General features: G+C 40.5%; 1 protein-coding gene across 1 annotated transcript in view; it reads right to left on the reverse strand.

The window, feature by feature from the left end:
- Nucleotides 1-23,050, reverse strand: part of cfap74 (cilia and flagella associated protein 74) — a 153,761-nt gene that overhangs the window by 82,433 nt on the left and 48,278 nt on the right. The window contains exons 15-20 of the mRNA XM_061904796.1: nucleotides 19,601-19,667; nucleotides 16,216-16,305; nucleotides 14,684-14,866; nucleotides 14,415-14,553; nucleotides 9,769-9,860; nucleotides 1,985-2,107 (exon numbers count right to left, since the gene is read on the reverse strand). Coding sequence (XP_061760780.1) covers nucleotides 1,985-2,107; nucleotides 9,769-9,860; nucleotides 14,415-14,553; nucleotides 14,684-14,866; nucleotides 16,216-16,305; nucleotides 19,601-19,667 — 694 coding nt within the window. The remainder of the gene's footprint in view (nucleotides 1-1,984; nucleotides 2,108-9,768; nucleotides 9,861-14,414; nucleotides 14,554-14,683; nucleotides 14,867-16,215; nucleotides 16,306-19,600; nucleotides 19,668-23,050) is intronic.

The following is a 23,050-nucleotide window of genomic DNA, read 5'->3' on the forward strand; positions in this document are numbered from 1 at the left end:
TGTTGAATAGCTTAAGCCGCTGAAATCCGAGTCTGAATCCGAGCTAATGTCGCTATATCTTGCTGTGGTAACCGCCATGTTGTTTGTATTGGCAGCCCTGTATGACGTCACAGGGAAATGGACAGTCGCATCGCAAATAGCGAAAATCAAGAACTTTAAAGCTTTTTTTAGGGATATTCCGGGAGGTGTAAAATTTTGAAAAAAAACTTTGAAAAATAAAACAGGCCACTGGGAACTGATTTTTATCGTTTGTTACCCTTTTGAAATTGTGATAATGTTCCCCTTTAACATGATAAGTAATGAATAATTCCGCTGGTAATCACAGTGTTAAAAATAACGTTTAAAATATAAAACATTCTCATACATTTTAATCCATCCATCTGTTTTCTACTGCACCTGTTCAAGAAGTCGCATCAATGGTAAGAAGTATTTTATTCATCATCGGTGAGCTTCCGAATAACAATGTTATTAAAAAGAATGAGAGACTTATTATGTGAAGATCTGTCATTTCATTTCCATTTGTGCTTCTTTGTTTTGTATTTACTTCCCATCAGTGCTCTTATTTTTTTTCCATTTCCTGCTTGTCCCGCTGAGCGCTGTTTTTTTCCCCCTCACCTGCTGTTTATTGGCAGCCGGTCTACACCTGCTGCCAATCAGCATGTTTCTATTAATGTTTGTCTTGCGTGCTCCTCAGGGCTCGAAGATTGACTATTGTTTAGAACTGTGCATGCAAGACTGCTTCATTCTCCCCTGTTGATGATATTAAAAGCATCTTACCTGCTCTTTACACTCCTGGTTCCTGCTTCTTGGGGTCGCTACTACTGCTGCCATGCAAGTTTGTGACATATTATATTCTATAAATGTTGGTCTTACTTAAAAATGCAGACATTTAGTTGTATTCAGTGTTAAACAAATATTAAATGGCTCTCACGGAAATATATTTTAAAAATGTTGGCTTAAATGGCTCTCTCAGCCAAAAAGGTTCCCGACCCCTGTTCGAGAGCAAGAAGCAGCGCTCAAACGGTTACTCTTCAAGTTCTCTGTTTTCACTAAAATAACCACGGCTGATCAGGAGCTGGCTGGTTCACTAAGTTCAAAAGACTGCTGTCATTCTCTTCTTAGAGACGGTGTTCTGGGGAGACAAGCTCCCCCCTGGAATTCATGCACCACCAGCATCCAAGAGGTTTTCAGAATCGTTAACCTAAATAACACAATGGACCTGATTTACTAAGATCCAAACACCATGTGCTAATCAGCGTGTGCAATCTAAAAAATAGAGTGTAATATTACTGGGCATATTGCATGCGATTCACTAACACTGCGTGTGGAAATCAAGCATGATGCAAACCACAGATGTTGTGTGTAGTATACGGGACATCATCTCGGAGACACTCTCATTAATTGCACATTCTTGTCACCATGCCACCTACCTGTGGCGTTTTGCTGTTTTCAAACATACAAGAGACATGTCCTAGTTTTTGTCGGCAATTAAAAACAGGCATGTAGCACATGCATGGATGAATGAAACCACCTTTTTTTGTTTTTTACCGCCGAAGGTGCGCTCATTGAAGAGAAGCTGCATGCTCAAGAGACCATGCATACCTGAGGATTTTTTTTTTTTTTTTTTATTATTAAATCAACATAAAAATACACCAGATACACTTTCCATTAGTGCATCAACCCCCCTGAGGAAAATTTTAATAATGAAGATTCTATTTGAAAAAACGTACGTCTTTAAAAAAATAGTAAAGGATATTAATATTGTTGTCCGGATGGAAATCAGGAGAAATTCCAGAGAACGGTTTCCCCCGCTAGTATGAGTATTAGCGGTGAATGCGGTGTTACTGCCGCAGTATAATACCGGCGGGCCAGCTCTAATGTTACTTTGATATTGCCTCAAGGGCCAAATTTGGCCCACGGGCCAAAGTTTGACAACCATAATTTAAGACAAATTATGCTGTTAGTGAACATCCTTTTTTCTTACTGGGTTGCTGGTCGGATCTGAAAACTTCATGTTCAGGTCCAGTTGGACTTCTCCAGGAACCGTCGGTGAGAATATTAGCTCCAGTTTGACGCTTTCAAAAGGTCCAATCTCCCCTTCTCTCACCTGCAGCAGGCGACAAATTTAATGATCAATTCTACAATAGGGGGATTGGGAGTGAAATACAAAATATACAAACTCCGTTTCCATATGAGTTGGGAAATTGTGTTAGATGTAAATACAAACGGAATACAATGATTTGCAAATAATTTTCAACCCATATTCAGTTGAATATGCTACAAAGACAACATATTTGATGTTCAAACTGATAAACATTTTTTTTTTTTTGCAAATAATCATTAACTAATATACAACGAAAACTTTAACTTTAGTCCTAACTTAAATAATAAATATAAATCGTTTGAGGTGCTTTCTATGAAGTCTGCCACACCTCTGCCTCTGTGCCTGGCCGTTATCTACCGCCCCCCAGGGCCCTATTCGGACTTTATTAGTGAATTCTCAGAGTTTGTTGCTGATCTAGTGACGCACGCCGATAATATAATTATAATGGGGGACTTTAATATCCATATGAATACCCCATTGGACCCACCGTGCGTGGCGCTCCAGACTATAATTGATAGCTGTGGTCTTACACAAATAATAAATGAACCGACGCATCGCAGCGGTAATACGATAGACCTAGTGCTTGTCAGAGGTATCACCGTCTCCAAAGTTATGATACTCCCGTATACTAAAGTAATGTCCGATCATTACCTTATAAAATTCGAAGTTCAGACTCATGTTCGGCAAGCTAATAATAATAATAACTGCTATAGCAGCCGCAACCTTAATGCTGCCACAACGACGACTCTTGCGGACCTACTGCCCTCGGTAATGGCACCGTTCCCAAAGTATGTGGGGTCTATTGATAACCTCACTAACAACTTTAACAACGCCCTGAGCGAAACCATTGATAGTATAGCACCGCTGAAGTTAAAAAAGGCTCCAAAAAGGCGTACGCCATGGTTTACTGAAGAAACTAGAGCTCAGAAATTATTATGTAGAAAGCTGGAACGCAAATGGCGCACGACTAAACTTGAGGTGCACCATCAAGCATGGAGTGATAGTTTAATAACTTATAAACACATGCTTACCTTAGCTAAAACTAATTATTACTCAAATCTCATCCGCATTAATAAAAACGATCCAAAATTTTTGTTTAGTACAGTAGCATCGCTAACCCAACAAGGGACTCCTTCCAGTAGCTCCACCCATTCGGCAGATGACTTTATGAAGTTCTTTAATAAGAAAATTGAACTTATTAGAAAGGAGATTACAGACAATGCGTCCCAGCTACAACGGGGTTATAGTAACACAGATACGATTGTATATACGGCGGATACTGCAAATATCCAAAATAGTTTCTCTCGTTTTGATGAAATAACATTAGAAGGATTGTCACAACGTGTAAATGGAATAAAACAAACAACATGTTTACTTGACCCACTTCCTGGGAAACTTATCAAGGAGCTTTTTGTATTATTAGGTCCATCAGTGCTAAATATTATAAACTTATCACTTTCCTCGGGCACTGTTCCCGTTGCATTCAAAAAAGCGGTTATTCATCCTCTCCTTAAAAGACCTAACCTCGATCCAGACCTCATGGTAAACTACCGACCGGTGTCTCACCTTCCCTTTATTTCGAAAATCCTCGAAAAAATTGTTGCAGAGCAGCTAAATGAGCACTTAGCGTTTAACAATCTATGTGAAACCTTTCAATCCGGTTTCAGGGCAAATCACTCGACTGAGACAGCCCTCGCAAAACTGACTAATGATCTATTGCTAACGATGGACTCTGATGCGTCATCTATGTTGCTGCTCCTCGATCTTAGCGCTGCTTTCGATACCGTCGATCATAATATTTTATTAGAGCGTATCAAAATACGAATTGGTATTTCAGACTCAGCCCTGTCATGGTTTAACTCTTATCTTACTGATAGGATGCAGTGCGTCTCCTATAACAGTGTGACCTCGGACTATGTTAAGGTAACGTGTGGAGTTCCCCAGGGTTCGGTCCTTGGCCCTGTACTCTTCAGCATCTACATGCTGCCGCTAGGTGACGTCATACGCAAATACGGTATTAGCTTTCACTGTTATGCTGATGACACCCAACTTTACATGCCCCTAAAGCTGACCAACACGCCGGACTGTAGTCAGTTGGAAGCGTGTCTTAATGAAATTAAACAATGGATGTCCGCTAACTTTTTGCAACTTAATGCCAAAAAAACGGAAATGCTGATTATCGGTCCTGCTAGACACCGACCTCTATTTAATAATACAACTTTAACATTTGACAACCAAATAATAAAACAAGGTGACTCTGTAAAAAATCTGGGTATTATCTTCGACCCAACTCTCTCCTTTGAGTCACACATTAAAAGCGTTACTAAAACGGCCTTCTTTCATCTCCGTAATATCGCTAAAATTCGCTCCATTTTGTCCACTAAAGACGCCGAGATCATTATCCATGCGTTTGTTACGTCTCGTCTCGATTACTGTAACGTATTATTTTCGGGTCTCCCAATGTCTAGCATTAAAAGATTACAGTTGGTACAAAATGCGGCTGCTAGACTTTTGACAAGAACAAGAAAGTTTGATCATATTACGCCTGTACTGGCTCACCTGCACTGGCTTCCTGTGCACTTAAGATGTGACTTTAAGGTTTTACTACTTACGTATAAAATACTACACGGTCTAGCTCCAGCCTATCTTGCCGATTGTATTGTACCGTATGTCCCGGCAAGAAATCTGCGTTCAAAAGACTCCGGCTTATTAGTGATTCCTAGAGCTCAAAAAAAGTCTGCGGGCTATAGAGCGTTTTCCGTTCGGGCTCCAGTACTCTGGAATGCCCTCCCGGTAACAGTTCGAGATGCTACCTCAGTAGAAGCATTTAAGTCTCATCTTAAAACTCATCTGTATACTCTAGCCTTTAAATAGACCTCCTTTTTAGACCAGTTGATCTGCCGCTTCTTTTCTTTCTCCTATGTCCCCCCCTCCCTTGTGGAGGGGGTCCGGTCCGATGACCATGGATGAAGTACTGGCTGTCCAGAGTCGAGACCCAGGATGGACCGCTCGTCGGGACCCAGGATGGACCGCTCGCCTGTATCGGTTGGGGACATCTCTACGCTGCTGATCCGCTTGAGATGGTTTCCTGTGGACGGGACTCTCACTGCTGTCTTGGAGCCACTATGGATTGAACTTTCACAGTATCATGTTAGACCCGCTCGACATCCATTGCTTTCGGTCCCCTAGAGGGGGGGGGTTGCCCACATCTGAGGTCCTCTCCAAGGTTTCTCATAGTCAGCATTGTCGCTGGCGTCCCACTGAATGTGAATTCTCCCTGCCCACTGGGTGTGAGTTTTCCTTGCCCTTTTGTGGGTTCTTCCGAGGATGTTGTAGTCGTAATGATTTGTGCAGTCCTTTGAGACATTTGTGATTTGGGGCTATATAAATAAACATTGATTGATTGATTGATAACTTTAGAATTTGATGCCAGCAACATGTGAAAAATAAGTTGGGAAAGGTGGCAATAAACACTGATAAAGTGTAAAGGAATGCTCATCAAACACTTATTTGGAACATCCCACAGGTGTGCAGGCTAATTGGGAACAGGTGGGTGTCATGATTGGGTATAACAACAGCTTACCAAAAAATGCTCAGTCTTTCAAAAGAAAGGATGGGGCGTGGTACACCACTTTGTCCACAACTGCGTGAGCAAATAGTCAAACAGTTTAAGAACAACGTTTCTCAAAGTGCAATTGCAAGAAACTTAGGGATTTCAACATCTACGGTCCATAATACCATCAAAAGGTTCAGAGAATCTGGAGAAATCACTCCATGTAAGCGGTATGGCCAAAAACCAACATTGAACGACCGTGACCTTCTATCCCTCGGACGGCACTGTATCAAAAACCGACATCAATCTCTAAAGGATATCACCCCATGGGCTCAGGAACACTTCAGAAAACCACTGTCACTAAATACAGTTTGTCGCTACATCTGTAAGTGCAAGTTAAAGCTCTACTATGCAAAGCGAAAGCCATTTATCAACAACATCCAGAAACGCCGCTGGCATCTCTGGGCCTGAGATCATCTAAGATGGACAGATGCAAAGTGGAAAAGTGTTCTGTGGTCTGACGAGTCCACATTTCAAATTGTTTTAGGAAATATTTAATATTAGGGGAAGCGAACCATCCAGACTCTTATCGACGCAAAGTTCAAAAGCCAGCATCTGTAATGGTATGGGGGTGCATTAGTGCTCAAGGCATGGGTAACTTACACATCTGTGAAGGCACCATTAATGCTGAAAGGTACATACGGTGGTGAACATGCCCTTTCCCAACTACTTTGGCACCAACTCATATGGAAACGGGGTTTGTAGAAGAAAATACACAATGGCACATACAGCAAACACAACACTTACCTTCCACATGAAATTACTCATCTGAGGACCTTTATATGGAACCCAATCTGACACCGACAAAGCATGACGGTGATGAGAAAAAAATGACATAGACCGAGTGCGCCATTCTCACAACGATCAAGTTTCCCATTATGTGGCTATTAAACAGCACGGCCTTTTACCAGACCTTGTGAAAGTACCCGTCAAAATGACAATGATGAAAGGGCTGGGATGCGAGCACACACAGTCATAAGAGATGCAGAAGGAGAGGCAATGCACCATTAGCCCCCCGCTAGTGAGACGTAATGATCCTTCACCAACTTAAGAATGTCCTACATATGCCACAAGCACGTTAAGCATGCATATACGAACATAATACATAGTCCTGGGAGGATGATCCCTTTATAATGAATCAAATATTGCATACTTTTGTTATCTAATGGGGGGCGGTATAGCTCAGTTGGTAGAGCGGCCGTGCCAGCAACTTGAGGGTTGCAGGTTTGAGCCCCGCTTCCGCCATTCTAGTCACTGCTGTTGTGTCCTTGGGCAAGACACTTTACCCACCTGCTCCCAGTGCCACCCACACTGGTTTAAATGTAACTTAGATATTGGGTTTCACTATCTAAAGCGCTTTGAGTCACTAGAGAAAAAAGCGCCATATAAATATAATTCACTTCACTTCACTAATGGCGTGAATGTTTAACGGCATGCTCTTAATATACCCTGCAAATGTACTGCATGTCTTTTTATGCAACAATATTCAAACACAACATCATTATACTGTAAGATCTACACAATTGTGTGGGGCAGCATAACTCAGTTGGTAGAACTGCCATGCCAGCAATTTGAGGGTTCCTGGTTTGACTCCCTCAGTCACAGGTGTTGTGACACTTTAGCCACTTGCTCCCAGTGCTACCCACACTGGTTTAAATGTAACTTAAAAAAGTAGATCATGGGTTCCCCTATGTATGGCTTTGAGTCCCGGGAAAAATGTGATGTATAAATACAATTCACTTCATGTCATAAAATTAGTGCCTTTATTGAAATTTTTAGATAACGCGTTGGTGGAGGGGAGCGTGGCCTGCGGGCCTGCCGCGGAACAGGGTGTGTCATTACCGGCCTCAAAGAAAGCGACAGGTGCCCGAGATCAGTGGTTCTCAAATGGGGGTACGTGAGATTTTTTTGAAATATTCTAAAAATAGCAACAATTTAAAAATCCTTTACAAATATATTTATTGAGTAATACTTCAACAAAATATGAATGTAAGTTCATAAACTGTGGAAAGAAATGCAACAATGCAATATTCAGTGTTGACAGCTAGATTTTTTGTGAACATGTTCCATAAATATTGATGTTAAAGATTTCTTTTTTTGTGAAGAAATGTTTAGAATTAAGTTTATGAATCCAGATGGGCACTTTAAGTTGATGATTACTTCTATGTGTAGAAATGTTGATTTATAATTGAGTCACTTGATTTTTTTTCAACTAGTTTTTAGTTATTTTTATATATTTTTTTCCAAATAATTCAAAAAAGACCACTACAAATGAGCAATATTTTGCACTGTTATGCAATGTAATAAATCAGAAACTGATGACATAGTACTGTATTTTACTTCTTTATCTATTTTTTTCAACAAAAAATGCTTTGCCCTGATTAGGGGGTACTTGAATTAAAAAAAAAATTCACAGGGGGTACATCACTGAAAAAGGTTGAGAACCGCTGCCCTGGATGGCCCAGGTGGGCCTTGTTATCTAATCACCTGTCGCCTTTATTAGCAGCAACCGTGAGGAAACGAGGGGATGGAGTTGGCGGTGCTGCTGAGAGACACGGACGCAGAAAAGACATTGTGCTGAAAAGCAAACGACTTTGCACCATTAAGTAAAATAAAACAGTGTTATATCCTGAATTCCTGGCAGTCTGAAGAACCCATTGGAGGACAACCCCTACAGCAGGGGTAGGGAACCTGTGGCTCTAGAGCCAGATGTGGCTCTTTTGATAACTGCATCTGGCTCTCAGATAAATCTTAGCTGACATTGCTTAACACAGTGGTGTCAAACTCAAATACAGAGTGGGCCAAAATTTTAAACTGAACAAAGCCGCGGGCCAAAGTTGAACAACTTAACATTTTAATAGGGACCCAAACAAGTTTTGCATTGAATATTGAACAAGCGAGACTTATATAACTTTATAGAGACATGCAAAATCAAGTTTTGTTGGTAGCGGGGGTGTATATAGTAGCGTCCCGGAAGAGTTAGTGCAGCAAGGGTGTCTGGGTATTTGTTCTGTTGTGTTTATGTTGTGTTACGGTGTGGATGTTCTCCCAAAATGTGTTTGTCATTCTTGTTTGGTGTGGGTTCACAGTGTGGTGTAACAGTGTTAAAAGTTGTTTATACGGCCACCCTCAGTGTGACCTGCATGGCTGTTGACCAAGTATGCCTTGCATTCACTTGTGTGTATGTAGAAGTCGCATATACTACGTGACTGGGCCGGCTCCCTGTTTGTATGGAGGAAAAGCGGACGTGACGACAGGTTGTAGAGGATGCTAAAAGCAGTACCTTTAAGGCACGCCCCCAATATTGTTGTCCGTGTGGAAATTCGGGAGAATGGTCACTGAAATTCGGGATTCTCCTGGAAAAATCGGGAGGGTTGGCAAGTATGAAAATTAGCGTTGAATACGGTGATACAGCGGCACTGCCACTGTATAATACCCGCGTGCCAGCTCTAATGTTAATTTAATATTGCCTCAAGGGCCAAATGAAATTACACGGCGGGCCAAATTTGACACCCATGGCTTAACACGATAAGCCACTGGTAGTCATAGTGTCAAAAATAACATTCAAAATATAAAACATTCTCATGCATTTTAATCCATCCATCTGGTTTCTACCGCACCTGTTTAAGAAGTCACATTAATGGTAAGAAGTATTTTATGTATTGTTGATTCGCTTCAGAATAACAGTGTTATTAAAAAGAATAAGAGACTTATTATACACTAAAAATGTTGGTTTTACCTAAAAATGCACACATTTAGTTGTGTTTAGTCTTAAATAAATATTATATGGCTCTCACGGAAATACTTTTTAAAATGTTTGGCTTGTATGGCTCTCTCAGCCAAAAAGGTTCCCGACCCCTGCCCTACAGCGTTATTTTCGCTTAATCTTTGACAGCCCTATTAATAATGAATTGTATTTTTAGAAAATGCCAAGTGCCGATAAACAATTATAATGCTCTCCTGGCCACACTTTGTACACACTGACATAAGAGAATGTGTTATATACATTATACAGTATATGATGCAAATGTTGACCCTGCACAATACTTACATTCCCTATAGTTATGTCACAGCAATCAGAAGGATCCTCTTCGATGGGCGCATCCACGCTGGAGGACACACACGTCTCAGTATCTCTTCGCTCTACCAAAACATACAATGTTGTTAGCATTTTTGGTGTTGAGAGCCCTAAACATGCTTGATGAGGTCACCATATTACGTAGGTTTCTTTATAGTTGCAGTATGAAGGTTTTGGCAAGGCAGAAAGTAAGGAACAGAAAAAGAGCAAGTTCATAGGAGACTTTGTTAAAGCTAGGAGCAGTGAGTGAGAGCTTATCAAAGCATCGGTGGGAAAAAAATGCTGAATGCAGCGATGGGGAGATCTGACACACCAATTGAGAGACAAGGCCACCATCTTATTAGCTGTGACAGCAAGGTGAAGCCTCGTTCCGTTTCTATCAGTGTTTACTTACCCTTCCTCTTGTGTTAACTTTCTGTTACCATCTCTTATGTTAACAGGTCGGTTTTGACCCATGTCTTAAATCAGCTGTAAAGTACACTAAAAACAATTATCTATCAACAAATGTGTTTCTCATCTCTATGTTACCTCGTTAGGTTTCCTTATCCATGAAAATATTGGTTTTAATATTTTTGGTGTGGGCCATTGGGCCTTTTATTTGTCAGTACACCCCTCGATTTCAATTGAAAAAAATGGTAAAACGAACCTCAAGAGAATCGTATAAATAAAAAAAAGGTTGTTGTGTTACCTGACCATTACTGAGGGGTATTAGAACACATCTCTTAAATAAATTTGTTTTATTTATTTTGTCATTTTAATAATTTTAACATAGTAAAAACTCTATACTGAATTGACCTCAAATGTCTGGACATTTTAGTTTTTAAATGCATCTGTATACTCGAGCCTTTAAATAGACCTCCTTTTTAGACCAGTTGATCTGCCGCTTCTTTTCTTTCTCCTATGTCCCCCCCTCCCTTGTGGAGGGGGTCCGGTCCGATGACCATGGATGAAGTACTGGCTGTCCAGAGTCGAGACCCAGGATGGACCGCTCATCGGGACCCAGGATGGACCGTTCGCCTGTATCGGTTGGGGACATCTCTACGCTGCTGACCCGCTTGAGATGGTTTCCTGTGGACGGGACTCTCGCTGCTGTCTTGGATCCGCTTGAACTGAACTCTCGCGGCTGTGTTGGAGCCACTATGGATTGAACTTTCACAGTATCATGTTAGACCCGCTCGACATCCATTGCTTTCGGTCCCCTAGAGAGGGGGGGGTTGCCCACATCTGAGGTCCTCTCCAAGGTTTCTCATAGTCAGCATTGTCACAGGCTTCCCACTGGATGTGAATTTTCCCTGCCCACTGGGTGTGAGTTTTCCTTGCCCTTTTGTGGGTTCTTCCGAGGATGTTGTAGTCATAATGATTTGTGCAGTCCTTTGAGACATTTGTGATTTGGGGCTATATAAATAAACACTGATTGATTGATTGATAAAAGAACCACATCAATTTTGTCTGTTTTTGTACTGGATAACAAGGTAAAATGAGAATCCACTAAAGCTCACATGATTGGGAGAGGAGCTGGCCGTCAGTGTGTTCAGTTTTGGCTCTACTTATTGCTTTATAGTCTTATTTTTATAACTGGGTCGAAACCGACCCTAACAACACCAAGGTCATAATTTCAACCAGAGCATTTTATAATTTAGTGAACCAAAAAAAACAAGTTTTATTTTGTTTAAATAGAGGTTCCTGACAAAGTCAAAAAGCCTTGATGCATAAAAATTAATTTATGTGGTTCTTATATGCATTTAAAAACTAAAACGGGTCGGTGCCGACCCTAACACAAGACAAAGGTTAAAGCAGGGGTCGGCAATCCGCGGCTCCAGGGCCGCATGCGGCTCTAGTATCTCTCTGATGTGGCTCAGCTGCATACTTGCCGACCCCCCCATTTTCCCGGGAGTTTTCCCGGATTTCAGTGCCTATCCCAGAAATCTCCCTAAAATAACATTCTCAGATTTTTTACCCGGACAACAATATTGAGGGCGTGCCGTGATGGCAATGCTTTAAACGTCCTTTCGACCATGTCGTCGCATCTGAGTGCCGACCGGCCACATCTAGTGTGCAACTGCTGACTCAACGCGCAAGCGACTGCAAGGCATACTTGTTCAACAGCCATACAGGTTACACTGAGGGTTGTGATATAAACAACTTTAACACTCTTACTAATATGCGCCACATTGTGAACCCACAAGTATGCCTTGGAGTCGCTTATATGTGTCTGCAGAAGACTCATACAACATGTGAATCAATCAATCATCAATCAATGTTTACTTATATAGCCCTAAACACTAGTGTCTCAAAGGGCTGCACAAACCACTACGACATCCTCGGTAGGCCCACATAAGGGCAAGGAAAACTCACACCCAGTGGGACGTCGGTGACAATGATGACTATGAGAAACTTGGAGAGGAGGAAAGCAATGGATGTCGAGCGGGTCTAACATGATACTGTGAAAGTTCAATCCATAATGGATCCAACACAGTCGCGAGAGTCCAGTCCAAAGCGGATCCAACACAGCAGCGAGAGTCCCGTTCACAGCGGAGCCAGCAGGAAACCATCCCAAGCGGAGGCGGATCAGCAGCGCAGAGGTGTCCCCAGCCGATACACAGGCAAGCAGTACATGGCCACCGGATCGGACCGGACCCCCTCCACAAGGGAGAGTGGGACATAGGAGAAAAAGAAAAGAAACGGCAGATCAACTGGTCTAAAAAGGGAGTCTATTTAAAGGCTAGAGTATACAAATGAATTTTAAGGTGAGACTTAAATGCTTCTACTGTGGTGGCATCTCAAACTTTTACCGGGAGGGCATTCCAGAGTACTGGAGCCCGAAATGAAAACGCTCTATGGCCCGCAGACTTTTTTTGGGCTTTGGGAATCACTAATAAGCCGGAGTCCTTTGAACGCAGATTTCTTGCCGGGACATATGGTACAATACAATCAGCAAGATAGGATGGAGCTAGACCGTGTAGTATTTTATACGTAAGTAGTAAAACCTTAAAGTCACATCTTAAGTGCACAGGAAGCCAGTGCAGGTGAGCCAGTACAGGCGAAATGTGATCAAACTTTCTTGTTCTTGTCAAAAGTCTACCCGCCGCATTTTGTACCAACTGTAATCTTTTAATGCTAGACATGGGGAGACCCGAAAATAATACGTCACAGTAATCGAGACGAGACGTAACAAACGCATGGATAATGATCTCAGCGTCTTTAGTGGACAAAATGGAGCGAATTTTAGCGATATTACGGAGATGAAAGAAGGCCGTTTTAGTAACGCTTTTAATGTGTGCCTCAAAGGAGAGAGTTGGGTCGAAGATAACACCCAGATTCTTCACCGTGTCGCCTTGTTTAGTTGTTTGGTTGTCAAATGTTAGAGTTGTATTATTAAATAGAGGTCGGTGTCTAGCAGGACCGATAATCAGCATTTCCGTTTTTTTGGCGTTGAGTTGCAAAAAGTTAGCAGACATCCATTGTTTAATTTCATTAAGACACGCATCCAGCTGACTACAATCCGGCGTGTTGGTCAGCTATAGGGGCATGTAGAGTTGGGTGTCATCAGCATAATGGGCTGGTAAACTTTTTGTCACGGTTGTAGGGAGCGCTAAACGCATTGTCATCATAGCAGGCCCTTATTATTGTTGATTGGGTGAAAACCAGTAGACAGTCGAGAGAATGGTTGCTCTGAAACTCGGTAGTCTCCCGGAAGAATTGAGATGGTTGGCAAATGTGATGTTGTCAAGCGACATTCAAATAAAACTCGTGGGCCGCACTAATATTACATTTTTATATTAAGGTATGGCTGAGACCCCTGGTTAATACATAGCACAAAGCAAAAAAAAAAACTTTGTACGCTGTGTTATTTCATTTTAAATTTCAAAAGAGTCTTGTGGCTCCCATTGTTTTCTTTATTTTGTGAAATGGGACAAAACGGCTCTTTGAGTGGTAAAAGTTGTTGACCCCTGCATTAAAGTGTTTAGAACAACAAGGCACACTGAATCATGGTAATTTTGTAAAACTGATAGAAATTAAGTGCACCACTTTGGTACAGACAGAAGAGACACTGTTGATTCAGGTTGGAATCCAAAGGAAAGCATCGTAACATAAGCTGCATCGTAATCATAGTCGACGTCCCACTGGGGTGAGTTTTTCCTTGCCCTTATGTGGGCCCTACCGAGGATGTTGTTGGGGTTTGTGCAGCCCTTTGAGGCACTTGTGATTTAGGGATATATAAATAAACATTGATTGATTGATTGATTGACATTTGGATGGTTAAACGGTTGCATTGTGTTAGAGTGCTAAGGGGCCCTCTGAGGGCTTCAGTGACTGCGATGTGGCTCACGATAAAAATCAGTTGGACACCACTGATTTAGTGCATTTAGTACAAGATTATTCCATCTCATTAAACATTTACTAACTAAATATATATATTTTTAAATCCCAATAGTTTGGAAAATTGCAAATGTTGATTTTTTTTAATGTATGTGATCAGGTGTATTTTCTGGAACCGTAAGACAAGTTTGTCAATAGAACTTTCAATGCATGATAGTGTTTTTTCAACAACAACCAAAAAGCACACATTTTATTATCACAATAAACTTGATTAATATGCAAGATTGCAGCACATTTACCTTGTTGGCATTTCTGGGATACCGTGGACATTTCCGAAACATGATCCGTTTGTTGTAGCTCTCTGGTAGCCATGGATGTAGCGCTCTTGGTCACATCGTCACATGTAGTAATACTTGTAACAGGCTGAGTAAAATTGTCCTGTCAAGCGCATTGTTGGTATTTTTACACACACTATTTCTTACACCAACCAACATAACAGTAAACTGCCCAATCAATAAATATTATGTATGTTCAATCAAATGTTTTTTCCTAGGGCCATATAACATACCTGGCATGTGCTGGCAGAGACCTGGGATGGCATCTGGACCTGGTGAGTTTCTGTAACAGGCATTGTGATGTCCAGACAGAAGTATGTTGCCAGCGCACCCTTGTTGGTCAAGGTGATGGTGCGTAAAACAGTCTGGCCCACAACATGCAAACCAAAGTCTATAAACTGGCTGTCGACCTCCAGCTATAAAAGAGAATATAGTGCCAAAGTAAGAATAATTGCGAACCCCGTTTCCATATGAGTTGGGAAATTGTGTTAGATGTAATTATAAAATAGACATTTGGGGATTTCAACATCTACGGCCCATATTATCATCAAAAGGTTCAGAGAATCTGGAGAAATCACTCCACGTAAGCGGAATGGCCGGAAACCAACATTGAATGACCCTGGCCTTCGATCCCTCAGACGGCACTGTATCAAAAACCGACATCAATCTCTAAAGGATATCACCACATGGGCTCAGGAACACTTCAGAAAACCACTGTCACTAAATACAGTGTGTTGCTACATCTGTAAGCGCAAGTTAAAGGTCTACTATGCAAAGCGAAAGCCATTTATCAACAACATCCAGAAACGCCGCCGGCTTCTCTGGGCCTGAGATCATCTAAGATGAACTAATGCAAAGTGGAAACGTGTTCTGTGGTCCGACGAGTCCACAATTCAAATTGTTTTTGGAAATATTCGACATCGTGTCATTCGGACCAAAGTGGAAGCGAACCATCCAGACTGTTATCGACGCAAAGTTCAAAAGCCAGCATCTGTGATGGTATGGGGGTGCATTAGTGCCCAAGGCATGGGTAACTTACACATCTGTGAAGGCACCATTAATGCTGAAAGGTACATACATGTTTTGGAACAACATATGCTGCCTTTTAAGAGCCGTCTTTTTCATGGACGCCCCTGCTTATTTCAGCAAGCCAATGCCAAGCCACATTCAGCACGTGTTACAACACCGTGACTTTGTAAAAAAAGAGTGCGGGTACTTTCCTGGCCCCCCTGCAGTCCAGACCTGTCTCCCATCAAAAATATGTAGAGCATTATGAAGCGTAAAATACGACAGCGGAGACACCGAACTGTTGAACGACTGAAGCTCTACATAAAACAAGAATGAGAAACAATTCCACTTTCAAAGCTTCAACAATTAGTTTCCTCAGTTCCCAAACGTTTATTGAGTGTTGTTAAAAGAAAAGGTGATGTAACACAGTGGTGAACATGCCCTTTCCCAACTACTTTGGCACGTGTTGCAGCCATGAAATTCTAAATTATTTGCAAAAAAATAAAAACAATTATGAGTTTGAACATCAAATATCTTGTCTTTGTAGTGCATTCAAATGAATATGGGTTTAAAAGGATGTGCAAATCATTGTATTCCGTTTATATTTACATCTAACACAATTTCCCAACTCATATGGAAACGGGGTTTGTACATGAAAAATACATAAGATTGTTGTAGTTCTTCATGATATTTATTTTGAATGCAATAACCAACAATTACTTGGGTGCTCATTGGTTACATAGATTTCTGTACCTACGTCACATCTCTTTATGGTGCATCTGACAGGCACAGAAAAGTAATCGGTTGCTGATGAAAACTGGACCTCTCCTTCCACCTCCTCATTGATCTGAAGGGTCAAGCAACAACAACTTTATATCAAAGCTTCCTTTTGGTGATGATTTGGCCAATAAGAAAAAGTTATGACAATCTATTTAGGGGAGTAAAAACCTGCATGCTGAAATGAAAGATGCGGTAGGTCTATTTATTCATATATTTTTTAAATGTTTGTAAAAAGGCAGAAAAAACAAGTTAATCAAATGTTTGCAATGTTTTTTTTATCATTCTATTTTCTGGCTCCAATGTGCCACAGGCCAATAAAAAACACTGCACTTTACAACAGGGGTTCTTAACCTTAGTGACGTTGGTGTCCGATTTCCACTATAGAGGGAACTGAGCCCGCTCAAATATTAACACTGAATTAGTAATCTTAATCTTTTTAATCATATTCAATAATTATATCTAACCTACTTAGCATACAACCTTTTCAAATGGAAACCATGTTTTAATCACAAAAATTATTATTTATCTAACACAGGGGTCGGGAACCTTTTTGGCTGAGAGAGCCAAAAAGCCAAATATTTTAAAATATATTTCCATAAGAGCCATATAATATTTTTTTTTAACAGTGAACACAATTAAACAAGTGCATTTTTAAGTAAGACCAACATTTCTAGAGTATAATAGGTGTCTTATTCTTTGTAATAACATTGTTATTCTGACGCTAACTGTGGAGGGGGAGTGGCCTGCGGGCCTGCAGCGACAGGTGCGTAGATGGCCCACCTGGGCCTTGTTATCTAATCACCTGTCGCTCTGTTATAAGCAGCAGCCAGGAGGAAAGACTGGGTTGGGGATGGACATACTATTGCTGGAAAGCAACTGAGAGACTTATTGAAAAATAAAACAATATTGTAACCCTGAAACAGGGTCTCATGTCGGTGCTTGGGGGTCTGAAGAACCCCCAGGAGGGCAAGCCCCACACTAACCAATAATAAATAAATAACTTCTTAACATTAACGCAACTTCTTGAACAGGTGCGGTAGAAAACGGGTGGATGGATTAAAAATGCATGAGAATGTTTTATATTTTGAACATGGCAGCGCACAATCACGGAGTACTTACAAGCAGACACTGTGTTGACAGAAAAGGGAGAACGGACGCATTTTGGATTAAAAACTAAAGATAAAGGTAAAGCTATAACACCGAAACGCCCTCAGGAAGAAGTGCTTTAAGATATGGCTAGCTACCTAGCGGCTAACGTCCATCCGCCGTCGGCAGAGTTTTAGCTACTTCAAGATCACTAATCTTTGCCTCCATGGCGACAAATAAAGTACGTTTCTTACAGATCCGCCTCCGCTTGGGATGGTTTCCTGCTGGCTCCACTATGGATGGGACTCTCGCTACTGTGTTGGATCCACCAGGGATTGAACTTTCACAGTATCATGTTAGACCCGCTCGACATCCATTGCTTTTGGCCCCCTAGGGGGGTTGCCCACATATGCGGTCCTCTCCAAGGTTTCTCATAGTCATCATTGTCACTGTCACCGACGTCCCACTGGGGTGAGTTTTCCTTGCCCTTATGTGGGCTCTACCGAGGATGTCGTAGTGGTTTGTGTTGTGGTTTGTGCAGCCCTTTGAGACACTAGTGATTTAGGGCTATATAAATAAATATTGATTGATTGATTGATTATTTTTAACACTGTGATTATAAGTGGAATTATTCATTACTTATCGTGTTAAGCAACATCAGCTCAGATTTCTCCGGGAGCCAGATGCAGTCATCAAAAGAGCCACATCTGGCTCTAGAGCCATAGGTTCCCTACCCCTGATCTAACACATAAACATCAGGCTTACATCAGACTGATTATAAGAATAAGTACTAACCACATACAGTGCAAAAGAAGAGACTCATAAATAACTGACGGTAAATATTTCCAGCCATCCATTTCCTACCGCTTAATCCCCTTTGGGGTTGCGGGGGGCGCTGGTGCCTATCTCAGCTACAATCGGTAAATACTTGCACATGCAATTATGTTGTGCTTAAATAAACAAAAATAATCAATAATATATATATTTATTATAGGCTTCGCGGTGGAAGAGGGGTTAGTGCGTCTGCCTCACAATACGAAGTTCCTGCAGTCCTGGGTTCAAATCCAGGCTCGGGATCTTTCTGTGTGGAGTTTGCATGTTCTCCCCGTGAATGCGTGGGTTCCCTCCGGGTACTCCGGCTTCCTCCCACTTCCAAAGACATGCACCTGGGGATAGGTTGATTGGCAACACTAAATTGACCCTAGTGTGTGAATGTGAGTGTGAATGTTGTCTGTCTATGTGTGTTGGCCCTGCGATGAGGTGGCGACTTGTCCAGGGTGTACACCGCCTTCCGCCCAATTGTAGCTGAGATAGGCGCCAGCACCCCCAGCGACCCCAAAAAAGGGAATAAGCGGTAGAAAATGGATGGAAATGGATGGATGGATATATATTTATTAACCAAACTGTCAATATAATTAAAGTGCAAATGCAAATACAGCTGAACAACTTAAGTCATAAGTTTTGCACTTAAAAAACTTCCGACTTTAGCTTCCAGACTTCTTCTGTTTGTTTGAAGTGGTGGAAAAGTGTATTACAGCTGAGTACCACGGCGGCCCGTACAGACTACAGTTGAGTAACAGATATATTTTGGCGTCACTCTATGGCAGTGGTTCTCAAATGGGGGTACCCGTACCCCTGGGGGTACTTGAAGGTATGCCAAGGGTAAGTGAGATTTTTAAAAAATATTCTAAAAATTGCAACAATTCAAAAATCCTTATATATACTGTATATTTACAGTATGAATGTAAGTTCATAAACTGTGAAAAGAAATGCAACAATGCAATATTCAGTGTTGACAGCTAGTTTTTTTGTGGCCATACATTTTGTTGTTAAAGATTTCTTTTTTTGTGAAGAAATGTTTAGAATTAAGTTCATGAATCCAAAAGGATCTCTATTACAATCCCCAAAGAGGGCACTTTAAGTTGATGATTAATTCTATGTGTAGAAATCTTTATTTATAATTGAATCACTTGTTTATTTTTCAACAAGCAATATTATGCACTGTTATACAATTTAATAAATCAGAAACTGATGAAAAAGTGCTGTATTTTACTTCTTTATCTCTTTTTTTCAACCAAAAATGCTTTGCTCTGATTAGGGGGTACTTGAATTAAAAAAATGTTCACAGGGGGTACATCACTGAAAAAACATTGAGAACCACTGCTCTATGGCGCTCAGAACTATGATTAAGAAACGCTGCTTTAGAGAACACCTCTGATTTAAATAGATATTGCACCAGAAATGAATTAAATGTACAAAAAAATATATATACTGACCGAAGGGTGGAAAGTCACATGCATTTCACAAGACATCCCAGTAGACAAAGGACCGGGAGGTTGGAAACTGTGGAAGAATGTCAAAATTGTTAGGATAAACAATAAAGGCGGAAAAAAACCACCAAATTTTAAATGGAAAACCGTGTACTGTAGGTGTTATAGTTTCATGGGAATTTGGTGCGGTTACTTAGGTGTATTAAATTGCAAAACTATTATATACCAAATCAAACACAAGCATGCATGAACAAATACATATAATCAGTTATATAAGTTCATAAATACAAAGGAGGCAACCATCAAAATGTTTCATTTGTCATTTTTAAAGTGAGCCTTTGTCAGAAGTGGTAAGGCATGTTTAAAAGAGTATGTTTGATTGTGTGAGAGATAATTTGTGTGTTTCTGAAAAATAATGTTTGTGTATATTTTCTTTTGAGGTGTTTAAAAAGTAAAAATTTTATTAAATAAACTAGGGCTGTAACGATTAATTGATTAGAACATTGTATTTATTTATATTATGTTGATTTGATTAATTGTCTAATGAGTGTAACTAATACAAATTGATCAAATTGGGACCGCTTGGAGTGCCCGGAACTTTAAAATTGTGGACATACTGTAGTTCCTGCAAGGACGCGCAATAGAGCACACAAGACCGGTGTTGTTCTTTTTAAATTTTTTATTAATGTACACATGTTAAAAGTGCCATTTGAGGATATGCATTTATTCCAAAAAATGAATGAAGCTTATGGCAAGCAGAAAAATTATTATTTGTTTCAACTATCCATCCATCCATTTCCTACCACTTATTCCCTTCAGGGTTCAGGGGGTGCTGGAGCCTTTCTCAGCTATAATCGGGCGCAACTATATTCCCTAAAATATGCAATGAGGCTATTAAGAGTGTTTTGTCCAAATATTTATCATCATTAATCTAACAAACTAGTCCATAATTACTTGAATAATAAAATAATCGATAGCTGCAGCGCTAAAACAAACACTTGCATAAAGCAAAATATTTGTCCACTCCAATGTTAATGGAGTGGACAAATGAAAATCATCTAAGGCAGTGTCTCTTAACCATAGAGCAGGCCAGAAATATGTGTGTTTCTCTTCTGTGGGCCCGGTACTCAGTTGTAATACACTTTTCCAACACTTGTGGTAGTAATAAAAATCTCAAACAGAAGAAATCTGGAACTCAAGACGTGGAAAAGTTTATTAAGCGCTAAAATTATGACTAAAGTGGCGAAACAACTATTGACAGTTTAGTTAGAAACCAACATCACTATTAATTTAGTTTATTTATTCAGCACAGCATAATCGACTTGTCCAGGGTGTACTGTGCCTTCCACCCGAATGCCGCTGAGATACAACCACTCAACCCAGAGAGGGACAAGCAGTAGAAAATGGATGGTTGGATAATTGGATGTCAATTTATTTTTGTCAGGTATTTGAGTCCCTTCTTATGCAGTATATTTGGTTAGTCCATGTTTGTCTAAACAGTTTGACCTAAGTCAAAGGTTTATGGGTTAAATAAATAATAAATAACTAATAATTAATAAACACATAATTTCATATAATTTGACAATGTTAAAAATTGTAGGTTGGAAATAATTATTGAATATGATTAAAAGCAAGAGTAAGATGAATAATTCAGTGTTAATGTTTGTCTGTCATGGAAAAGTTGGGCCCCGAGGTCAAAAAGGTGAACAAACCCCTGATCTAAAGTACACTTAATAAAGATAAGCAATCTACCGTTTTTTTCGGACTATAAGTCGCAGTTTTTATCATGGTTTGTTGACATAAGTCGTGTGAAACACATTACCGTAAAATATCAAATAATATTACTTATCTCATTCGCGGAAGAGACGAAGAAAATATCAGCAATCGTCACACACATGTCAACCAATAAGAATTCGGTGGGGGAGGGTCATGGCAGAAGTGCATTGTGGGTCGTGGAATGCTAACTGCTGTATGCTACTGCCGTAGCTATTAAAATGGATAATTTCATTGTTGGCGGTAACTTATAAAAACTGAGAAGGGCTGAACAAAAATTGGACCGAAAAGGAACATCATGTACTGCAGAATACAAGCTGGACGTAGTGAAATATGCAGCAGAAAACGACAAAAGGAAGCGGCGCATACCTTTGGAGTTGGCAGAGTTGTTTAGAAGCGACGTCGAGAAATAAGATTTCATGGGATTTATCGATTAGGAGGGACAGATTGTTTGGTAAACGTATAGCATGATCTATACCAGGGTCGCTCACACTTTTCAATTGACCAAGTCGAGGAGATCTACCTCATTCCTATTTATAATTAATATTTATTTATTTATGAAAGAGACATTTTTGTTAACAAGTTAATGGTGTTTAATGATAATACAAGCATGTTTAACACACATGGATTCCTTTCTTTCATGAAGACAAGAATATAAGTTGGTGTATTACCTGATTCTGATGACTTGCATTGATTGGAATTAGACAGTGGTGCTGATAACGTCCGCATTTTCAAATGGAGGAGAAAAAAAAAGTCCTCCTTTCTGTCCAATACCACATGAAAGTGGTTGGATTTGGCATCTCATTTGTCCAACTTGCATACTCGTTTTTAAACACTTTGTTATGAGAGTAGCATATGTGTGTGGCCCTTTAATGTCTGGCAGCAGGTGAGTGACGTCAGTGACTGTGCGGGTGGGCAAGCAAGGGAGAAAGCGGTCGCTGAGGGCGGGGGAGAAATACATTGGCATCAAACTCCGTAGCTTGCTAGCTTGTGCACGCTAGCTTTCTGAGACTCTTATTTTGTTAGCACAGGCAGGATGAAACAGGTCTTTTATGGTGAAGACAGGAACTGTGCAGTCGGTCTTTAGAGTTTTGACAGTAGGTACGGAGTCTCTAGAAATAAAATGTGTTTCTCTGCGTCCGCCCTGTTAGTGATTTTTTTCTTAAATATGAGCTCGCAGCAGCCAGCGTCATCTCACAAGATCCTCGGGTGCCGAGAATGTCAAACAACTGACGAAAGTGAAGTCTTGGTATGATTGATGATTGCTCATTTTTATGTCTATTTTTTAATGCCTGGCTTGAGATCGACTGACACACCCTCCGAGATCGACCAGTCGATCGCGATCGACGTAATGCCCACCCCTGTTCTATACGTTATAGTTATTTGAATGACTCTTACCATAATATGTTACGTTAACATACCAGGCACCTTCTCAGTTGGTTATTTATGCCTCATATAACGTACACTTATTCAGCCTGTAGTTCATTATTTTTTATTTAATTTAAATTGCCTTTCAAATGTCTATTCTTGGTGTTGGATTTTATCATATAAATTCCCCCCAAAAATGTGACTTATACTCCAGTGCTACGTATATATGTTTTTTTCCTTCTTTATTATGCATTTTCGGCCGGTGCGACGTATACTCAGAATTGTAAATTACAAGTATGAACACAATGTGATTAA

The sequence above is a fragment of the Nerophis ophidion genome, linkage group LG06 (genome assembly GCF_033978795.1).
Source record: "Nerophis ophidion isolate RoL-2023_Sa linkage group LG06, RoL_Noph_v1.0, whole genome shotgun sequence".
In the NCBI taxonomy this organism is placed as follows: Eukaryota; Metazoa; Chordata; class Actinopteri; order Syngnathiformes; family Syngnathidae; genus Nerophis; species Nerophis ophidion.